Source organism: Typopeltis vanoorti, chromosome 12, assembly GCF_054136105.1.
Source record: "Typopeltis vanoorti isolate ZY-2024b chromosome 12, IOZ_Tvanoo_1.0, whole genome shotgun sequence".
Lineage (NCBI taxonomy): Eukaryota > Metazoa > Arthropoda > Arachnida > Uropygi > Thelyphonidae > Typopeltis > Typopeltis vanoorti.
Genome location: NC_143560.1, coordinates 59553150 through 59568994, shown reverse-complemented (window position 1 = coordinate 59568994; position 15845 = coordinate 59553150). Strand labels below are relative to the sequence as shown.

At 35.2% G+C, this 15845-nt stretch overlaps 1 protein-coding gene across 2 annotated transcripts in view; it reads left to right on the top strand.

Annotated features, from left to right (window-relative positions):
• Window positions 1-15845, top strand: part of MED11 (mediator complex subunit 11) — a 39001-nt gene that overhangs the window by 17866 nt on the left and 5290 nt on the right. The window contains exons 2-3 of one of the 2 annotated variants that reach the window (XM_090401201.1): window positions 5702-5842; window positions 13593-13659. In XM_090401201.1, the coding sequence (XP_090257327.1) occupies window positions 5702-5842; window positions 13593-13645 (194 nt within the window). In that variant the 3' untranslated portion in view covers window positions 13646-13659. The remainder of the gene's footprint in view (window positions 1-5701; window positions 5843-13592; window positions 13660-15845) is intronic. The other variant, XM_090401200.1, reaches the window with a different exon arrangement.

The window sequence follows — 15845 nt, the reverse complement described above, 5'->3', positions numbered from 1 at the left end:
CAATATCCACAGCCTCTGTTTTTTTTTTTCCACATTTATTTTCTATACACACTTAAGACATGGTTATGAGAAACCTGTAATCTCCATCTAAGGTAAAGCTCTCCAACTCCTTCCTGCTCCAGTCTTTATCAAAAGTGAAATAATTTATTATTAGTTTTTGCTAACTCTTCCAGCTATACATTGTGTTTCTGTGACTTTGCCTTTTCTCAAAACAGTGGTTTCCAATATTGAGATTATTTTTGATGCAAAAATCAGAAAAAAATAAAAAATTTGATGCCTTAAAATTTTTCTACTTCTGTTCCATCTTTTTCAGCCTGTGTATTTAAGATCTCTTAAGATGATTATACCTTAGTTTTGAATAATACCATCCAACTGTTCCTCAAATAATCTGTTTTCCTCCATATTTAAATCTTGTGGTGTTTGTATACATCGGTGAGACTTATTTCCCATTATATTGAAATAAAAGTCTCATTATCTTATTACTGATTTTGATCATCCGTTGTCTGTCATATATTTCGTTACTGATGACAAAACAAGTACTATTTTTTGATTGTCATTTGCTTCTTTCCAAAACAAAACATAATCTTAAATTCTGATTTCTGTTTTTTACATTTTACCTCTCTCACAGCCAAAACATCTGATTTCTTCTGCATCATAACATTCATGCACTGCTTATCTTTACCTGTAAATGTCAGTATGTTCAATGTTTGTATTCAGTTTCCTTTTTAGTTATGATTGTTTACAGTTTATATCCATTCTGTTTGGATTCCTCTGCCTTTTTAGCATAAACAAATCCATTGCTGGCTTACTGGTGGTGGTGGTGGGGGGGTATCTCAGCTTTATCAGAGTCCCATTGTTTGTTAGCGAGAATGTTCAGGGTTCCAAATGAATTTCAGTCCATCAGATATCCTCTACTAATTCCACTATTGCACATGAACTTTCAGCTTAAATGTAAACTTTGTGAAGCATGCAAAGCCATACAAAAGTGGAATTAAGTTATTTTCCAATTCTTATTTTGAAGAAATAGATTTTCAAAAAAAACTTGTATTGAGAGTTCAATTTTTACTGGTACTGTACTTATGTTTGTAAAATATATATATATATATATTTGAAAATTCTTTTAATAAGAACATAACTTAATTTATCACATGAACACAAATAATTTTTCAAAAATGGGTATAAAGCTTTCCATCAAATTCTGATTGGATTTTAGCCAGAACACAATGGGAAATATCCCATTAATAAAGTGCTCTAAAATATTGTTTGTTAGATGTGTGCAGTGGAGTGGAGTAGAATGCCCTCCCACAATGAGGTGTCACATACACCATTTTCTGGCACTCGTGGTTCCAGAGCTATTTTGCCAGCCTAATGGAGGTCAGTTAGTAATAATTCATTAGTACACCCCTAACTTCCCAATTATATCACTCCCATGTCTCTAAAGTACCATGAACCATTGGTGTGTTGGGACCAGCTCACGCGAGCCTGTTGTTAAAATTTTTCAAATTTAGTGAGCTGGTTGTTAATGTTTTTAAGTCGGGCGAGCCAGTTATTCAAATTCTTTATAAAAGGATGAATGATAGTATATACTTTTTCTTGTAAATATTTTGAAATTGTATAATAAACACTTACATATATTATTATTATCATCAAAAATAAATGCATAAAGGAGAAGTCACAATTTCTGCTTTAGCGATCTGCTAAAGCAGTATGGCGAGCATATCCTGCTTTGTATCAGCATTTTGCTCAGTCTGTAGTTTATACCGGTATGGCAAAAAGATTAACAAATATAAATTTTTTTTAAAGATCTGGCTCTAATGATAGATATTCTCGAAGAATTTTTTCCCACACTTTTTCCTTAATCACATCAGCCCCGGTTTTCTATACTTTGTGGGGCCCTGTGCAAAATAGAATAGCGATGTCCCTCAAAGATAAAAAAATAATTAGTTTAGGGTACTTGCTTTGCTAGTGTGGGGCCCTCTACCTCCCCACAGTTCGCACCGGCCCTGGGTCACATAAAGCGAGCCGGTTGTTAAAAATTTACCAACACACTACTGCCATGAACTGCTAGAAACTTCAATATTAGAAGTGAATTAAGTTAAATGAAATATATTAGTAATTTTCCCATTTCATGGGAAAATTTTGTTACTTGGCAACTTTGCTGTTGCACTGGGATTATAGAGCTAATCATAAAGGTCTGGAAGATGAGAGCTGCTTTGATTACTGTTATTTCATAGTAACTGATTCATCATCTTTGAAGTTCAAGGTGTTTCAATCTGTTTCAAATTTCATTTGGAACAACTTGAAACAAAGTTGCTTTAATGTGCTTTGATCACTTTGATCTTTCTCCTTTTAATGATTCATACATCAAATGGAAATTCAGTTAGATCTTGTTTTGTTGTTAAGATGCTTGCATTTTGATTAATTCACCCATCAACTCAATTAACTTGTAATAGTAATTTTTATTGACATCTGTTTCACTTTCATCATTGTCATCTTCATTACTTTCATTGTTTTATCAGGATTCAGAACTATCTCTATTATTTTGGAATCAGTACAGTGATGGACAGCAGACATTTTTTCATCAATGTTCATCTACCCTGCCAGACTTTCTTCATTAAGCCTACCTGCTATATCCCCGGCACAGGTCCAGTAACACTTTTATGCATACTCAAGCAACTCATAAACAACTTCTAATACATTAAATCCTGTAAAACCATTGACAACATTTTCAAATTATCAAATTTATCAAACATGAAGAATTATGAAACGTTTAATAATGCTTCGTGTTTGATAAATGCGAAACACAAAACATGAGAATCAAACATGATGACAGGCCACATTTGCAATCATTTCTTTGGTGTTGATGCTCTCTCCAGCATTTGGGAGAGAGATACAGGCTTGCCAGCATTTATGATATCTAACAAACATTTCACAAAAACAGTAAGCAGTACATAGCTTTCACAGAACATAATATTCCATCATCTTAGGGCCAGATAGCAGATATATAATTTGATGGTAAATGAATTGTATAAACATTTTCTTACATAGGTGTTCAGCTTTAGAGTGAGCTGAACAGTTGTTCAGAATGAGAGGAATTTTGCAATCTTCCAATAGGCCTACAGATGTGTATGCTCATTGCTAAAAAAACATTTCAAACTATTCTAACATAATTTTGGTGGTAATCTAATCATTTTTATCTCCATGATATATTATAAAGTAAATATTAATGCCTTTCAGAGCCCAGGACATTTAATTTTTTTACCAGCAGTGGCTTACATTTATGTGTGCCTGCTATGTTTGAGCACCTTAAGACTAACTCTATCCTTAGATCACCTGAATCATGTGGGCTGTTCTTTGTCCTCTGATAATGTTCTTCATCATTATCACTTTCTCAGGATTGAGGAGCTCATCAGCTACAAGTGTAGTAAATTCGTCCACATGCTCAGTAAATCCTTTGTGGTGTGAGGACCATTTTTCCTTGCATACTTTATAAATAGAAATTCCATGATACTACTCGCATCTTTGAAGCCATTCATCATTATAGTCACACTCATGTTCTAATTTAAGTTCTTTATGGAATAATTTAGCCTGTTCTATTAACATGCTACCCAACAAGTCCACTTCATCACTGTTACTCTGAGTTTGATTGAATGTTGATCGAATGGTTCAAACCATCCCATTAACACACTTATTTTTTTATAATTTCACTATTTTGTTTCTTGGTTTTTTATATCAAACAGTTGACAATCCAATATTATGTATATCACATAACTTCTGCACTGAAATACCAAAGTGAATTTGTTTTAACAGTTCTATCTTATACTGTATTGTTATGAACTTGTGCTTATGCTTGACACCACCACTCTGAACCAGACCTTACTTAGAAGTCCGAGCTAGGGTTAAAAAAAAAAATAAGCTAAGAATCACTCAAAATCAAGGAATGACTACTAACTGTAGATGTAGTAGATGTAAATAATTAAGCAAATATGCACACCAACTGTGGTGGCCCATTGAACTGGTCAGGTGGTCATAGGAATTTCAACTGTGCTCTCATAATTTTTTCCAGACTAAAGGAGTGCCACACTATCCATTGCCAGAAAATCAATGGTATAGCTGAATTTGATTTTGAAGCCTTCCTGACCCTTAAACACAATGTCATTGATAGTATTTAAAAAGAGCAGACATCAAAACTAAAAGAATTTAGTCTGGGACTTGAGGATAATTTCTGGCATTGTCTACAGTTTTTACACCTCTTTGCACCAATAATTGTCTGGACACTTTAGCACTTTACAATTGATACTGGCAAGTGAACCCTAACATGGTTCACTTGCCAGTATCACTTGGGTATGTCCACCTTTGGCTTTGATCACCTCCTGCACCCTTTGAGAGAGGCTTTCCACCAATGTGCAGCAGACATAGGGTAGAATTTTTCTCCATTCTTCCATCAAAGCAGCACTGAGATCAGCAACAGATTGAGGACATGCTGCCCTGGACCCCATTGCCATTCCAATTCATCCCACAGGTGTTCAATGGGGGTTGAGGTCAGGACTCTGTGCAGGCCAGGGCAGTCATTTAATACCCATCTCTTCATATTCCATAATAGCTGCAGCTTTATGACATGGGCATTGTCTTGATAGTAACACAGGTCCACTCCATAAAAGCTCCACAGTGTAGGCAGCACCTGATTATCCAGAATATCAAGGTGCTTCATGGAACCATGGACAGCCAGTGATCCCACTCCAAACCAGCTGAATGCACCCCACACCATTACTCCTCTACCACCAAACTTGACTATGGGTACAACACTGTTGTAACAAGCATTCACCAGGCTGCCTTCACACCCACACCCTACCATCAGACTGGAAACAGGTAGACCTTGATTCATCTCTCCAGAGTACCATTTTCCACTGATCGGTTGTCCAGTTCACATCCTCTTTGCACCAGAACAGAAGCTGCCTTGTTCGTTGTTGTGATGTTTGGCTTGTGTGCCGCTACTCTACTGTAGAAACCCTGTAAACGAAATTCTTTTCGTACAGTATTAGTGTTCACCATGGTGTAACTGGCACTCTGGAACTCATCACAGATTGTCTGTGCTGATTGTAGCCAGTTTTTGTGTGCCATCCGTTTTAACACCCTCCCATCCCTGTCAGTCATTTTCTGTGGCCACCCTGGGTGTTTTCCTGCACTAGTGATGTCAGAACATCTTCATTTATTGATCACATTGCCAATCGTTGATTTTGGATGCTTCAGTTGAGTGGCAATGGCACATATGGACATGACACCTCTCTTGAAGTTACTGAGTTAACGTCGTGTTGCCATACCACCTGTATTCAACTGCTATGATGAAATACTGCTTTCTACTATCTGTACACTGGTTTTTATATTAACAAACTTAGAATGTTCCATAACTTCAAATAACAGAGGTATCCAGACAATTATTGGTAGATAGTGTATATAGAGACTTGTTATTTGTCATTGCATTTATATTAGCAAATGCAATGATATTGAATGAATTTAAGAGAAAGTATAACAGGAATGTAAAATAGCTGTATGCCACTTCCACAAATCACACTAACTGACATGATTTTATGGCTCAGTAATAATGAATAATACTGATATTTATGAGAATGTGCTTTGGTTTTGAGATTGTTAACACTGTGCATATTTTGGCAGCATATTTGACATACATTTCTTTTTAAAGGTTATGCTGTTTCAGAATTGAGCAAAGAAAAACCAAGCAATAAGCAGGTGGAAACACATACAGCAGCTTTTTTGAAAACATTAGAAAATGTTGAGAGTGTTCTGACAAGGCAAATTGCTCACCTTACACAGGTTTCAACTGGTAAGTTACTTAATTTTATAAGCTAAATAGTAGCTGAAGAGTGTCAAAGTAAAAAAATTAATATATTCATTATTATAATTATTATTATTATTATTCGTGACACCTCCAAGGAGTCCGAAGACTCATTGTGGGAGGACACCTATTATAAAGATGAACCACTATAACAAGGATCATACATCATCACCATAAAACTAAAACTTAATAAACTTTTCAAAGTTCACCTATGATGCATATGTATATCACTGAATTTCTTACATATACTGTGTGTGTGTGTGTGTGTGTGTGTGTGTGTGTGTGTGTGTGTGTGTGTGTGTGTGTGTGTGTGTGTGTTTAAAAAAATTTTCTCATTACCTTTCCCTTAATGTGCTATGCTTCTAGAGTCTGTCACAGCTAAGTAACTTGACATCATATAAACCTAAGCAGTTGATAGTGTACAGACATGTTTTGCTTGAGTAAAAATCTGGGAGAGAAAAATCCTGCCACATCCATATGAAACTAACTCATCTTTAGTTAAGAAATCCTTGGAAAGGTTCTATGTGTTAGTAGGATTGGAATCTGGGTCCTTCAAACCAGATATCATTGATAAACAACTGAGATACTAAGGTATTGATTCTGTTTCTGTTATCAAAATTCAGTGGACTCAAGCTGGTTTTTTTACCTCTAGCTTGGATCATTATCACTCTAAATTTGTTTTGAAATTATTTTGAAAATATTTACATAATAAAAATTGTTTATTTACAAATGTTGTGTTGCTGCTCTTGAGAAAGAGAGATCAAGAGAATCATTGGGAAGAAGTAGGAGCAGCAAACAGATTTATCTGATGTTTACTTTTTTAAACTTAGCAACCTGTATGTTTAGGAGAGCATTTCATTGTGATTAATTGGACGTTGTGTTTATATAATAGTAACGTAGCATAAATGTAATCTATTTCTTCTTGTCAGGTGAGCTAAAGAATGGGAATTATAAGGTACTTATAATAAAAATAATTTTTAATTTCCTTTATAGGGAATAAACTGCTGATGTAAAATAGATAACACTAAAACTGAAAACTGTAACAGATAATTGGTATTCTTCACTATTTGCAGATATCATTTTAAAATAAATCCATTTCAAGTCTTCAAGAATTTGAGCAGATGTTACAGATCTGTGAAAAGTATCAATAAAACAATGAAAAATCATTATTGACTACAAGATAACACATTTTACTTGCTGAATGATTGTTTTATATTTTAGCTGCTCTGGCTGGTCAGTTTTAGTGAATAGGGAGAATTAAATATGAAAATAGATAGAATAGAATAAGAAGGCTAATGTGATTGGAAGACAGATGAATAAATTTATTCTGAACAAATATCAGCAAAGGACAAATGCAGTATACAGAAAAAAAAAGGGGTTTTAATGTTTAAGGATCAAATTAGAATTAAAATAAATAAGATGATCAGTGACTGGAGACTGCAGATATGAAAGTTCTGAGAAAATTAGGGAAATGAACATGGTGTGGTAGAACTGTGTTAAAACTGGAAGTAGCAGACAATAATTTGACATTATTATGATTCAAGAATAAACGTTATTAATAAAACAGAACCACAGATGAAAGAAGATGTAGTTAACTCTCAATAGAACAAACTCGTAAGGACCAGAAACACAATGAATAGTTTGTTAAAATAGATGATTTACTGTGATGGGTTTCATTTTATTATGACTGATAAATATGGAATTTTTTTGGTTAATTTGGTATAGAGTTTCACTATAGCAGTATTAGCTGCAGTGAACATGACCAAGAAATGAAATGTAAAAGATTGCTAAGAATCACTGTAAAGGCACAACATAAGTGCCGATCAAATTTTAAGGTGTAGCAATTAGAGGCCAATTTAAATTTTAATAGGCAATCTACTATTAATGAAATCATAATTGTGTTGGAATACCATAGTATCCTGTGCATTCCTTGAGAGTTAAGAATTTAGATGAATGCACTTAGTGTATATTATATGAAATGAGTCTAATGAGTTAGCCATTAGAAGCACTTAGTTTTGAACATACAGTATATTACAATAAATATATCCATACAGTGAAGAAACTGCCCAGCAAAACAGGTTAAAAAAAAAAAAACATATATGAAGTCCATTCAAAAATTGTATCTGGATTAGATATGTCTTTTGATGTCAATTACACATCTACGGAGGCTGTTCAATAAGTTATAAGACTATATTTATACAGAAAACAGATTACCTTTAATCGTCATCATATACATGGTCTTTTTCGAAGTAACTACCATGAGACGCAATGCATTTGTCCCAACGTTGCATCCACTTCTTAAACACATGTGAAAGTCCATTTTTTTGAGTTCTTTCAAAACCGCCTCCACAGCTTTTACACATGCTTTGTTGCTTTCGAAATGGTGGCCTCTTAGTGGTTTCTTGAGCTGAGGAAACAGCCAGAAATCGCACGGTGCGAGATCAGGACTGTATGTAGGGTGTGGTAGGATATCTATGTTGTTCTTCTGCAAAACGTCCACTACACCACCAGCAATATGTGGCCTTGCATTATCATGGTGCAATAAGAAGCCATTCTTCAGCAATGGACGCTTCCTTTTGATGTGCTGTACCATTGTCCGTAAAACATCCGCATAGTATGAGCCGTTTATAGTATTCCCCGGGTTCTACAGCGTGTTGGTAAACAATGCCTTCGTAGTCAAAAAAACATTATGGTCATAACTTTATCAGCCAATTTTACAGTTTTTGCTTTCTTGGGGGTAGGCGAAGACGGATGCTTCCATTCACTGCTTTGTTATTTCATTGTAGGGTCATAGTGATACAACCAAGCTTCATCTGCTGTAATGATGCGTTTTAAGAAGTTGTCGCCTTCTTGTTCCAGTCTTTCTTTCCATTGTGTGCATGCATCCACTCGATGCTGCATTTGCTCAGGTGTCAAGAGCTTGGGAATCCATCGGGCACAAACACGTTTCAGTCCCAAATGTTCAGCCATGATTGAGTGAACACTTCCCACAGAAATATTCAGGACAACATGCAGCTGGCATACTGTAATTCTGCGATCCTCCTTGATAATAATCGCTGCTGTGTTGATCATTGTCTCTGTGATGGACGTTGAAGGTCTTCCCTCACGTTCAAGATCTTCCACATTTTGTCTTCCTTCCTTAAAAGTTTTATGCCAGCGAAAAACACTTCCCCTCGACATTGCTTCATCGTGGAAAGCTTCACGTATCATGTTAATAGTGTCCGATACCGATTTTTGCAAACGCACACAAAATTTAATCGCATAATGCTGTTCCAAGGACGCTTCCATTTCGACGACTGGTCGCGGCTCGTAGGCGTGCCGAAACAAGCTTGCGTTTAGTCACGTGACACTCTGGCACATCAGCCCGTATACGCCATCTATCACCTCTTTTGTTAATACAGACAGCAACATTTCTTTATTCCACAGAAATTAATATTGTGATGAGTGGTTTCGCGACAGTAAAATTAGTCTTATTACTTATTGAACAGCCCTCGTATTAGATAGCAGAAATTTAGGCAATTTAAGAGAAAGAAACCAGTGTTGCAGAGCATCATCAGGTCTGCTTTGGTGAGTCAGTAACACTGAACTTCTTTTTTTTCTTCATTACACTACCTGAAGGTATGGAGGAAAGTGTTTATATCGAATTTTTGTATGTCACACCCAGCATTTTTACTATAAATTCAAAGTGTAAATTAAAAATATAGTGGTGGTTCTATAGCTTTATAGTTAGTTGATTCTAGTGCTATTATTTTCATGACCATTCTGCCTTGGTCTTCCTCTGCTTCTTCTTTGGCATTCAGTTCTTTGTGATTCTTAATGTTTTCATTGCAGCGGTTTCATTAATTTGCCTAATTTTTGTAAATTGCAGAATGTTTTTATACCACATATGTTAGTACTGATCTGACTTCTCCTTTGTATATTCTTATTCCTGTTTTTAATAATTCTTCTCCAAATGAGGCTATTGAGGTATCTAAGATATTCTACTAGCTTTTATTGTTTGTTTCTTGTGTGGTGGCATAGTTGTTAGTTCTCTTCTTAAATATTTTATCTTACTAACATGTTCAATTATTTTTTCATAGACATTTAATTTACATGTAATGGATTTTCTAGCAGCTGTCACAGTTTCAGTTTTTTCCTGTTGATATCTTCATGATTTCTTTTCTGCTGCAGTACTGAATGCATTTAGTAATCTTTGTAAATCATCTTCATTTTTTTGCTAATAAGGTTATATCATTAGCATATCCAGTTATTCTTCATTTTTCATTTCTATTCTACACTTTTCCATTTTGTTTACTTTTTATTATTTCATTCATCACTAAGTTAAATAAGGTGGGACTTAATGAGTCACCTTGTCTATTCCCTTTGGTTATTTTAATTTCTTCAGTCTGTCCTTGCTGTCAGAGGTAAATGTCAGTCCAAAGAGAGAAAGATCTGATCTTGTCTGGTGTATTACTGAGGATATGGGTAGGTAAGCTGAGATCCCTTTGTGAGAGAAAAGTCAAGACTGCATTTTGGTGATATTGAAGGTGACAAGTTATCCCTTCCCCAGGAATGGAGATCATTGTTTAAGGCACTAATTGCAGATGATCTTGAAACTTGGAATGTCTGAACACTACATGGTTCATTGAATGAATAAGTTAGAGTATACTATCGTCAGCAGCAGAGTTGCATATAGCATATAGGATTAATGATGATTGAGAGTAGGTATTTTATGTATAGGAGATAGAGAATAAGAGAACGTTTCTTTATTATTTATTGTCTATTTTCTATCCTGTCTGTGCACGGTTTATGTTGTAACCTTTCTTCTCAAATACAACTACTTTAACCTTTTACTATATCTCCTTGATACACTCTATCCGGTAACATGTGGTACCTCTGAGGGACAATGGAATTTCCTTGAGATCAAGGCAATATCAGAGTGCCTGGGATTAACCTCTCTTAAAACGCCAAGAAATTTATTTGTTTCGCTGCGCCACTTAGCGCTATTAGATTAATTAATATTAACAATCAAGAGGTAATCTCAGGACAGTACTTAGTGATACCAATTAACTCTGCAGACGTGACCAAAATTTACTCTTTTCAACTATCGCTTTTAATATCCCACATAAGTTCGCATTAATATTTTTATAAGCGGTGCATCGGATTCCAGAAATCACAGAAAGTCTTTGTTAGAATCAAAAGCAAGGTTTATTATACTCAAAGGTTGATACACATAAGAACACTAAAATAAATCCCATCTTAAGGGAGTTTCAGACAAGGTATATAAAATTCAAACACTACTGTTACACATATAAATTAATATACAGTAGCTTCCTAAAGTATGAATTATATTAACCTTCGCTAATGCGTTATTCATCTACTATTTTCACAATCAATCTAAGGTTCCGTGGCTCTGTCAGACTACACAAGATAACATTCATATCTTTCACAATCTCTTAATATTATTCCAATTCTTTACTCTAAACATATCCTTAATTTCATTCAATATAAAGGCGAACATTAACACAACGACAGATAATAAACATAATTTCAATGTCCTTCTTAAGTCCTAGCAATATAATCTTATCCAATATCATTAATGTTCCTTTTCCATAACAAGTTAAGTTGGCACATATTCTGTTAAACACAAATAAAGTTTGCTTATCTTCGCCTTTGATTCTTTAGGGGTTCACAGGAAACTGGCCTTCTGTGGACTTGCCAGACTTCGTTCCTTCCACGGAGAATACGGCCGCCAAGACCGTAGCTGCCTGTCGGATCCGTCCTCCGACATCGAGGACACACGCGCCCCATGCTACCACACGGGAACTGAATACCAGGAAATCCAGGGAGAAAAGGCCTTGTCTCAGGGTCGCATGACCCTTATATTTCCCTCCTTTTTCTCAGCGTTTCTCGCCCCTTTCGATATTTGGCGAACTCTTACGTCATGGCGTCCATCGTCTGCCCTGCTTGTTGCACATACTATGACGTCATTGTTTACTTGGGGCGAACCCTCCCTTGCGTTGTTATGTCCCTTGTTATGACTCCGTAACCTTTGGACTTGACACCCCCCCCAACTGTTGGATTTGTGCTTACATTTTATAATTCTTTTACACAGGGTTAATTTCTAAAGCTCTGGTAATGCTTTGCATTTTCAATACTAAATTAAACACGTTCACGAATGGCACAAAATACATACTTAATTAACCTTTTCTTAACAGAACACATTTGATTTATATATACATAATACTTATTCTACACTTAGAGGCAACTTATTGTATTTATCTCATTCTTTTGTTTGGAAAAGCATGTTAGACTGTGATAAGATAGGAATACTTAATTATCCACTCTATCACAATCTAACAAAGGCACTAATTGCAGATGATCTTGAAACTTGGGATGTCTGAACACTACATAGTTCATTGAATGAGTAAGTTAGAGTATACTGTCGTCAGCAGCAGAGTTGCATATAGCATATAGGATTAATGATGATTGAGAGTAGGTATTTTATGTATAGGAGATAGAGAATAAGAGATAGAAAAGTGCCCTGGGGGAATTCTGCATTGCAAATGGTGAAGCTCAAAAAGATAGAGCCATCCACCATGACATGCAGTGAATGACCAGAGAAAAGCTGACCACTCAGTTACAGAGGGTGGCAGGTAGACTGAAGAATGGCAATATATGGAGCAGGCTTTATGCCAGACATAATCAAGAGCAACAGCATGTTTCTCTGAACCTTTCCATTGGCACATGTCCAGTGGTGATGCAGAATAAGAGGTAAGCCGTGGCTTTAGATTTGTAGCATCCATACTGGTGATTAGTGATTAATTAGTATGCCTTTATATAGTGGAGAAAGTGATTGATAACTTTCTCTATTTTTTAGAGAATTGAGATGGCAGGCTTTTTTGTCCCTTTTTTGAAATAGGTTGGATACATGCTTGTTGAGATGAGTGCCAGCTGAGTACAGATGACACAGGATAGGTGTTTGTTCTGGAGCACAACATTTGAGTATGCAGTTGAGGAGATACTATTGGGACCGGATGACTTTTTAGTATCTAAGTTGTTTAGTATTCTTCTTGCTGAAACATCACCGGACGCATATGTTGCTCACTTGTATTAGAAGGCATCTATGCAGGAACTGAAAGAGCAGAATAATGCCAGGAAGTGAACTCAATATGCTATAACAGTAGTGCCATCCGGATGGGAGAGGTGGAAGTGCAAGGGACCAGAGAGTACGGCTGAAATTTGGACAGGAAACAAGTTTATTGCCCTTGGATTTTATGAAGCCTGATTTGGATTTGCTGATGTTTTGCATTTATTGCAGGCTGTCTGCAGTAAGCCAAATTTTTTTAGCTGGTTTGGTACACTTTTTCATTGAATCGTGATTTGGAAAGTGGAAATTTTAGATAGAATGGAAAATAAAGGCCTTCATGCTGGGGAGGATAATTTCTGTGACTTGCTCAGAGAAGATATTTGAGTTAAAATAGAGAAGCAATATTCTAACCATGAAAAGGAATAATAGAAGTTCTGTAAATCTGACATTGTAATTATGAATTGTTAATTTTCCTATTTTGGATTTATTCATTTATTTTGAATGCCAAAATGCTAACCAGGTTTGTCCTTAAGGAATGCTATTACGTATCTCATCTGTAATTATTCTAGCTGAGTCAGAAATCACTCCAAGTATATCTAAATAAATAATTTAATAAAATATTATTTACAGTAATTTTATAGAACTCATTTTTTTTTCTTTCTTCTTCAGCTAGCTCAGTGGTTCTTAACATTGGCAGTAGCACCCCCTTGGGGACGCTGTGAATGCTGAGGGGGCGGTAAGCGTTATAATAGTACTAATATAATAAAAATAAACTTGATCTCATCAGGATCTCATCAGGCTCAGGGTAGCCATTAATAATTGGCTTATTATAAATAATAAGTGTACATCTTTTTTGAGTAAAAATTAATTTGTATCAAAGTCACTAATTTTTAATTAACTATCAGTTCAAATATGTTGATGGTAATTTAGGTTTGCCTAATAATATATTATAATTATCTTATTGAGTCATCAACCTAGTACAAAAATGAGCAGGGGATGCCAGTCAAAAAAAAAGGTTAAGAACCACTTAACCTTTTTTTACTTTCCATCAAGCTTCATCTTGAATGATTGTTTAGCCATTCTCTCCTCGCCCATTATTTCCACATGTCCAAGCCATCTCAATATGTTTGCTTGAATCTCCTCAACTAGAAGGAATCTATAGAGTTCATATAGTTCTTGATTATCTCTTCTCCATTCAGCTGTTGTGATATCTCTTACCAGTCCATAGACTTTTCTGAGGAATTTGTTTTCAAAGATCTGCAACGCTTTTGCATCTTGGTCTATTATGCTCCAAGTTTCTGCTCCATATAAAACAATAGGTCTAATGATTTTCTTGTATATATATTTGTTTTAACTTTGCTTGATAGAATTTTGGAAGATAATAAATGATGTAGTGAATGATAAGATCTGTTGGCAGCATGTATTCTAGTTTTTATTTCTGTACTAATTTTATTATCTCGAGTAATCAATGTTCCAAGATATTTGAAGGAGGTAGCACTTTTAAATTTCAGGTTATCAATGGTAAATTAAGTAATCACTTTTATCTTGGTTATTTGTAATCCTAGTTTTTCAGCAGCAGTTTTGAGTTTTCTAAATGTTGTTCTAATGCCGTCAGCATTTCTCCAACAAGGCATATATCATCTGCATATGGTACATGCCTTGTTCAAAGAACTGTTCTGTTCTTTGTAGTGCTTGTCGAAATCTTTGTCATCATGTCCCTGTGTCTACAGGTAAATGACTTCACCAAAACATATTATTTACACTTTGCTTTTCTTCAGTACTTTCTTGTGCCATGCATCTAAAAATCCTCCAAGCACTAAAGAAATTAGTTTTGGTTTCAGAATTGCTCTGCTTAATGCCAGCAATGGTAAGCAATAGCATCAGTCACATATGCTCTAAATAATTTACATTAATTCTTGGCTACTTTCATATTATCAGTGTGTCACAACACAATATACATTCCAAATTTACTGCATATACTGTTCGACCATAGATGAGAGAACCTTCGATAATAGGGTAATCAATCCATCTTGTGGGATGGATTTGTTTATTATTGCACGTTGGAAAATTTTTTCTTCTTTTATGAACATTCTAGTTTTTAAAGTGGTAACTGTTTTGCTTTTATTGCGACAGACAAGAAAGTGTGTGATTTGCATGTTGGTGACATACATCTCGTATTCGTTTCTCCCCTTCAACATGAATTGACTCTTCTTGATCCTCTGCCAGCTAGAGTTCTCTCAACTGTGGGCAGACAGTATGTATATTTATTCATTTTTATTTTTTAAATAATTGAAGTAATGTATACTTTGCTTGAATAAATATTCAAGAAATACACAGTGCCTTTGTAGTGCCAAAGGACATAAAGTTTTGAGTGGCTGGAAGGAAAGCATTTTGTGTGAGAGGAGACTTTAAACAAGATTATGATCTGAGTTACTGAGATGAGAGGTGACCTCTGTGGTATATCTGAAAGGAGAATTGGTTAATACAAGATCAACAGTATTCTGAGAGTGGAGAGGATTATTAGGAATTCGGGTTACTGGATGTACAATTGTATTAGGTCATTGCTTATAAAACTTAAGCATTTTGTTCGGCTTGGTCAGTAGTGGTGTCACATGCCCATTTAGGTTAAGTATGCTGTCATGTGACTTATGCAACCCACATTACAAAATTTATGTTAATTTGAGTATGATTGCATTTTTATTGATGTACAGTATGAAAGTTTTAAGAGTTCATAGCACATCAGCACTCATCTTAATGCAATTACTTGTAGGATGACTTAAAATACTTTAATTTATTAATTAATATAATTTTAAATATGGAAAGCATAAAGTCAAATGAACAATAGCTATGCTTCATGTGCACTGTTTATGTGAGAAGCATAAAGGGTTTACGCTTAGTGGTGAGATTGATTATCATTGGCAA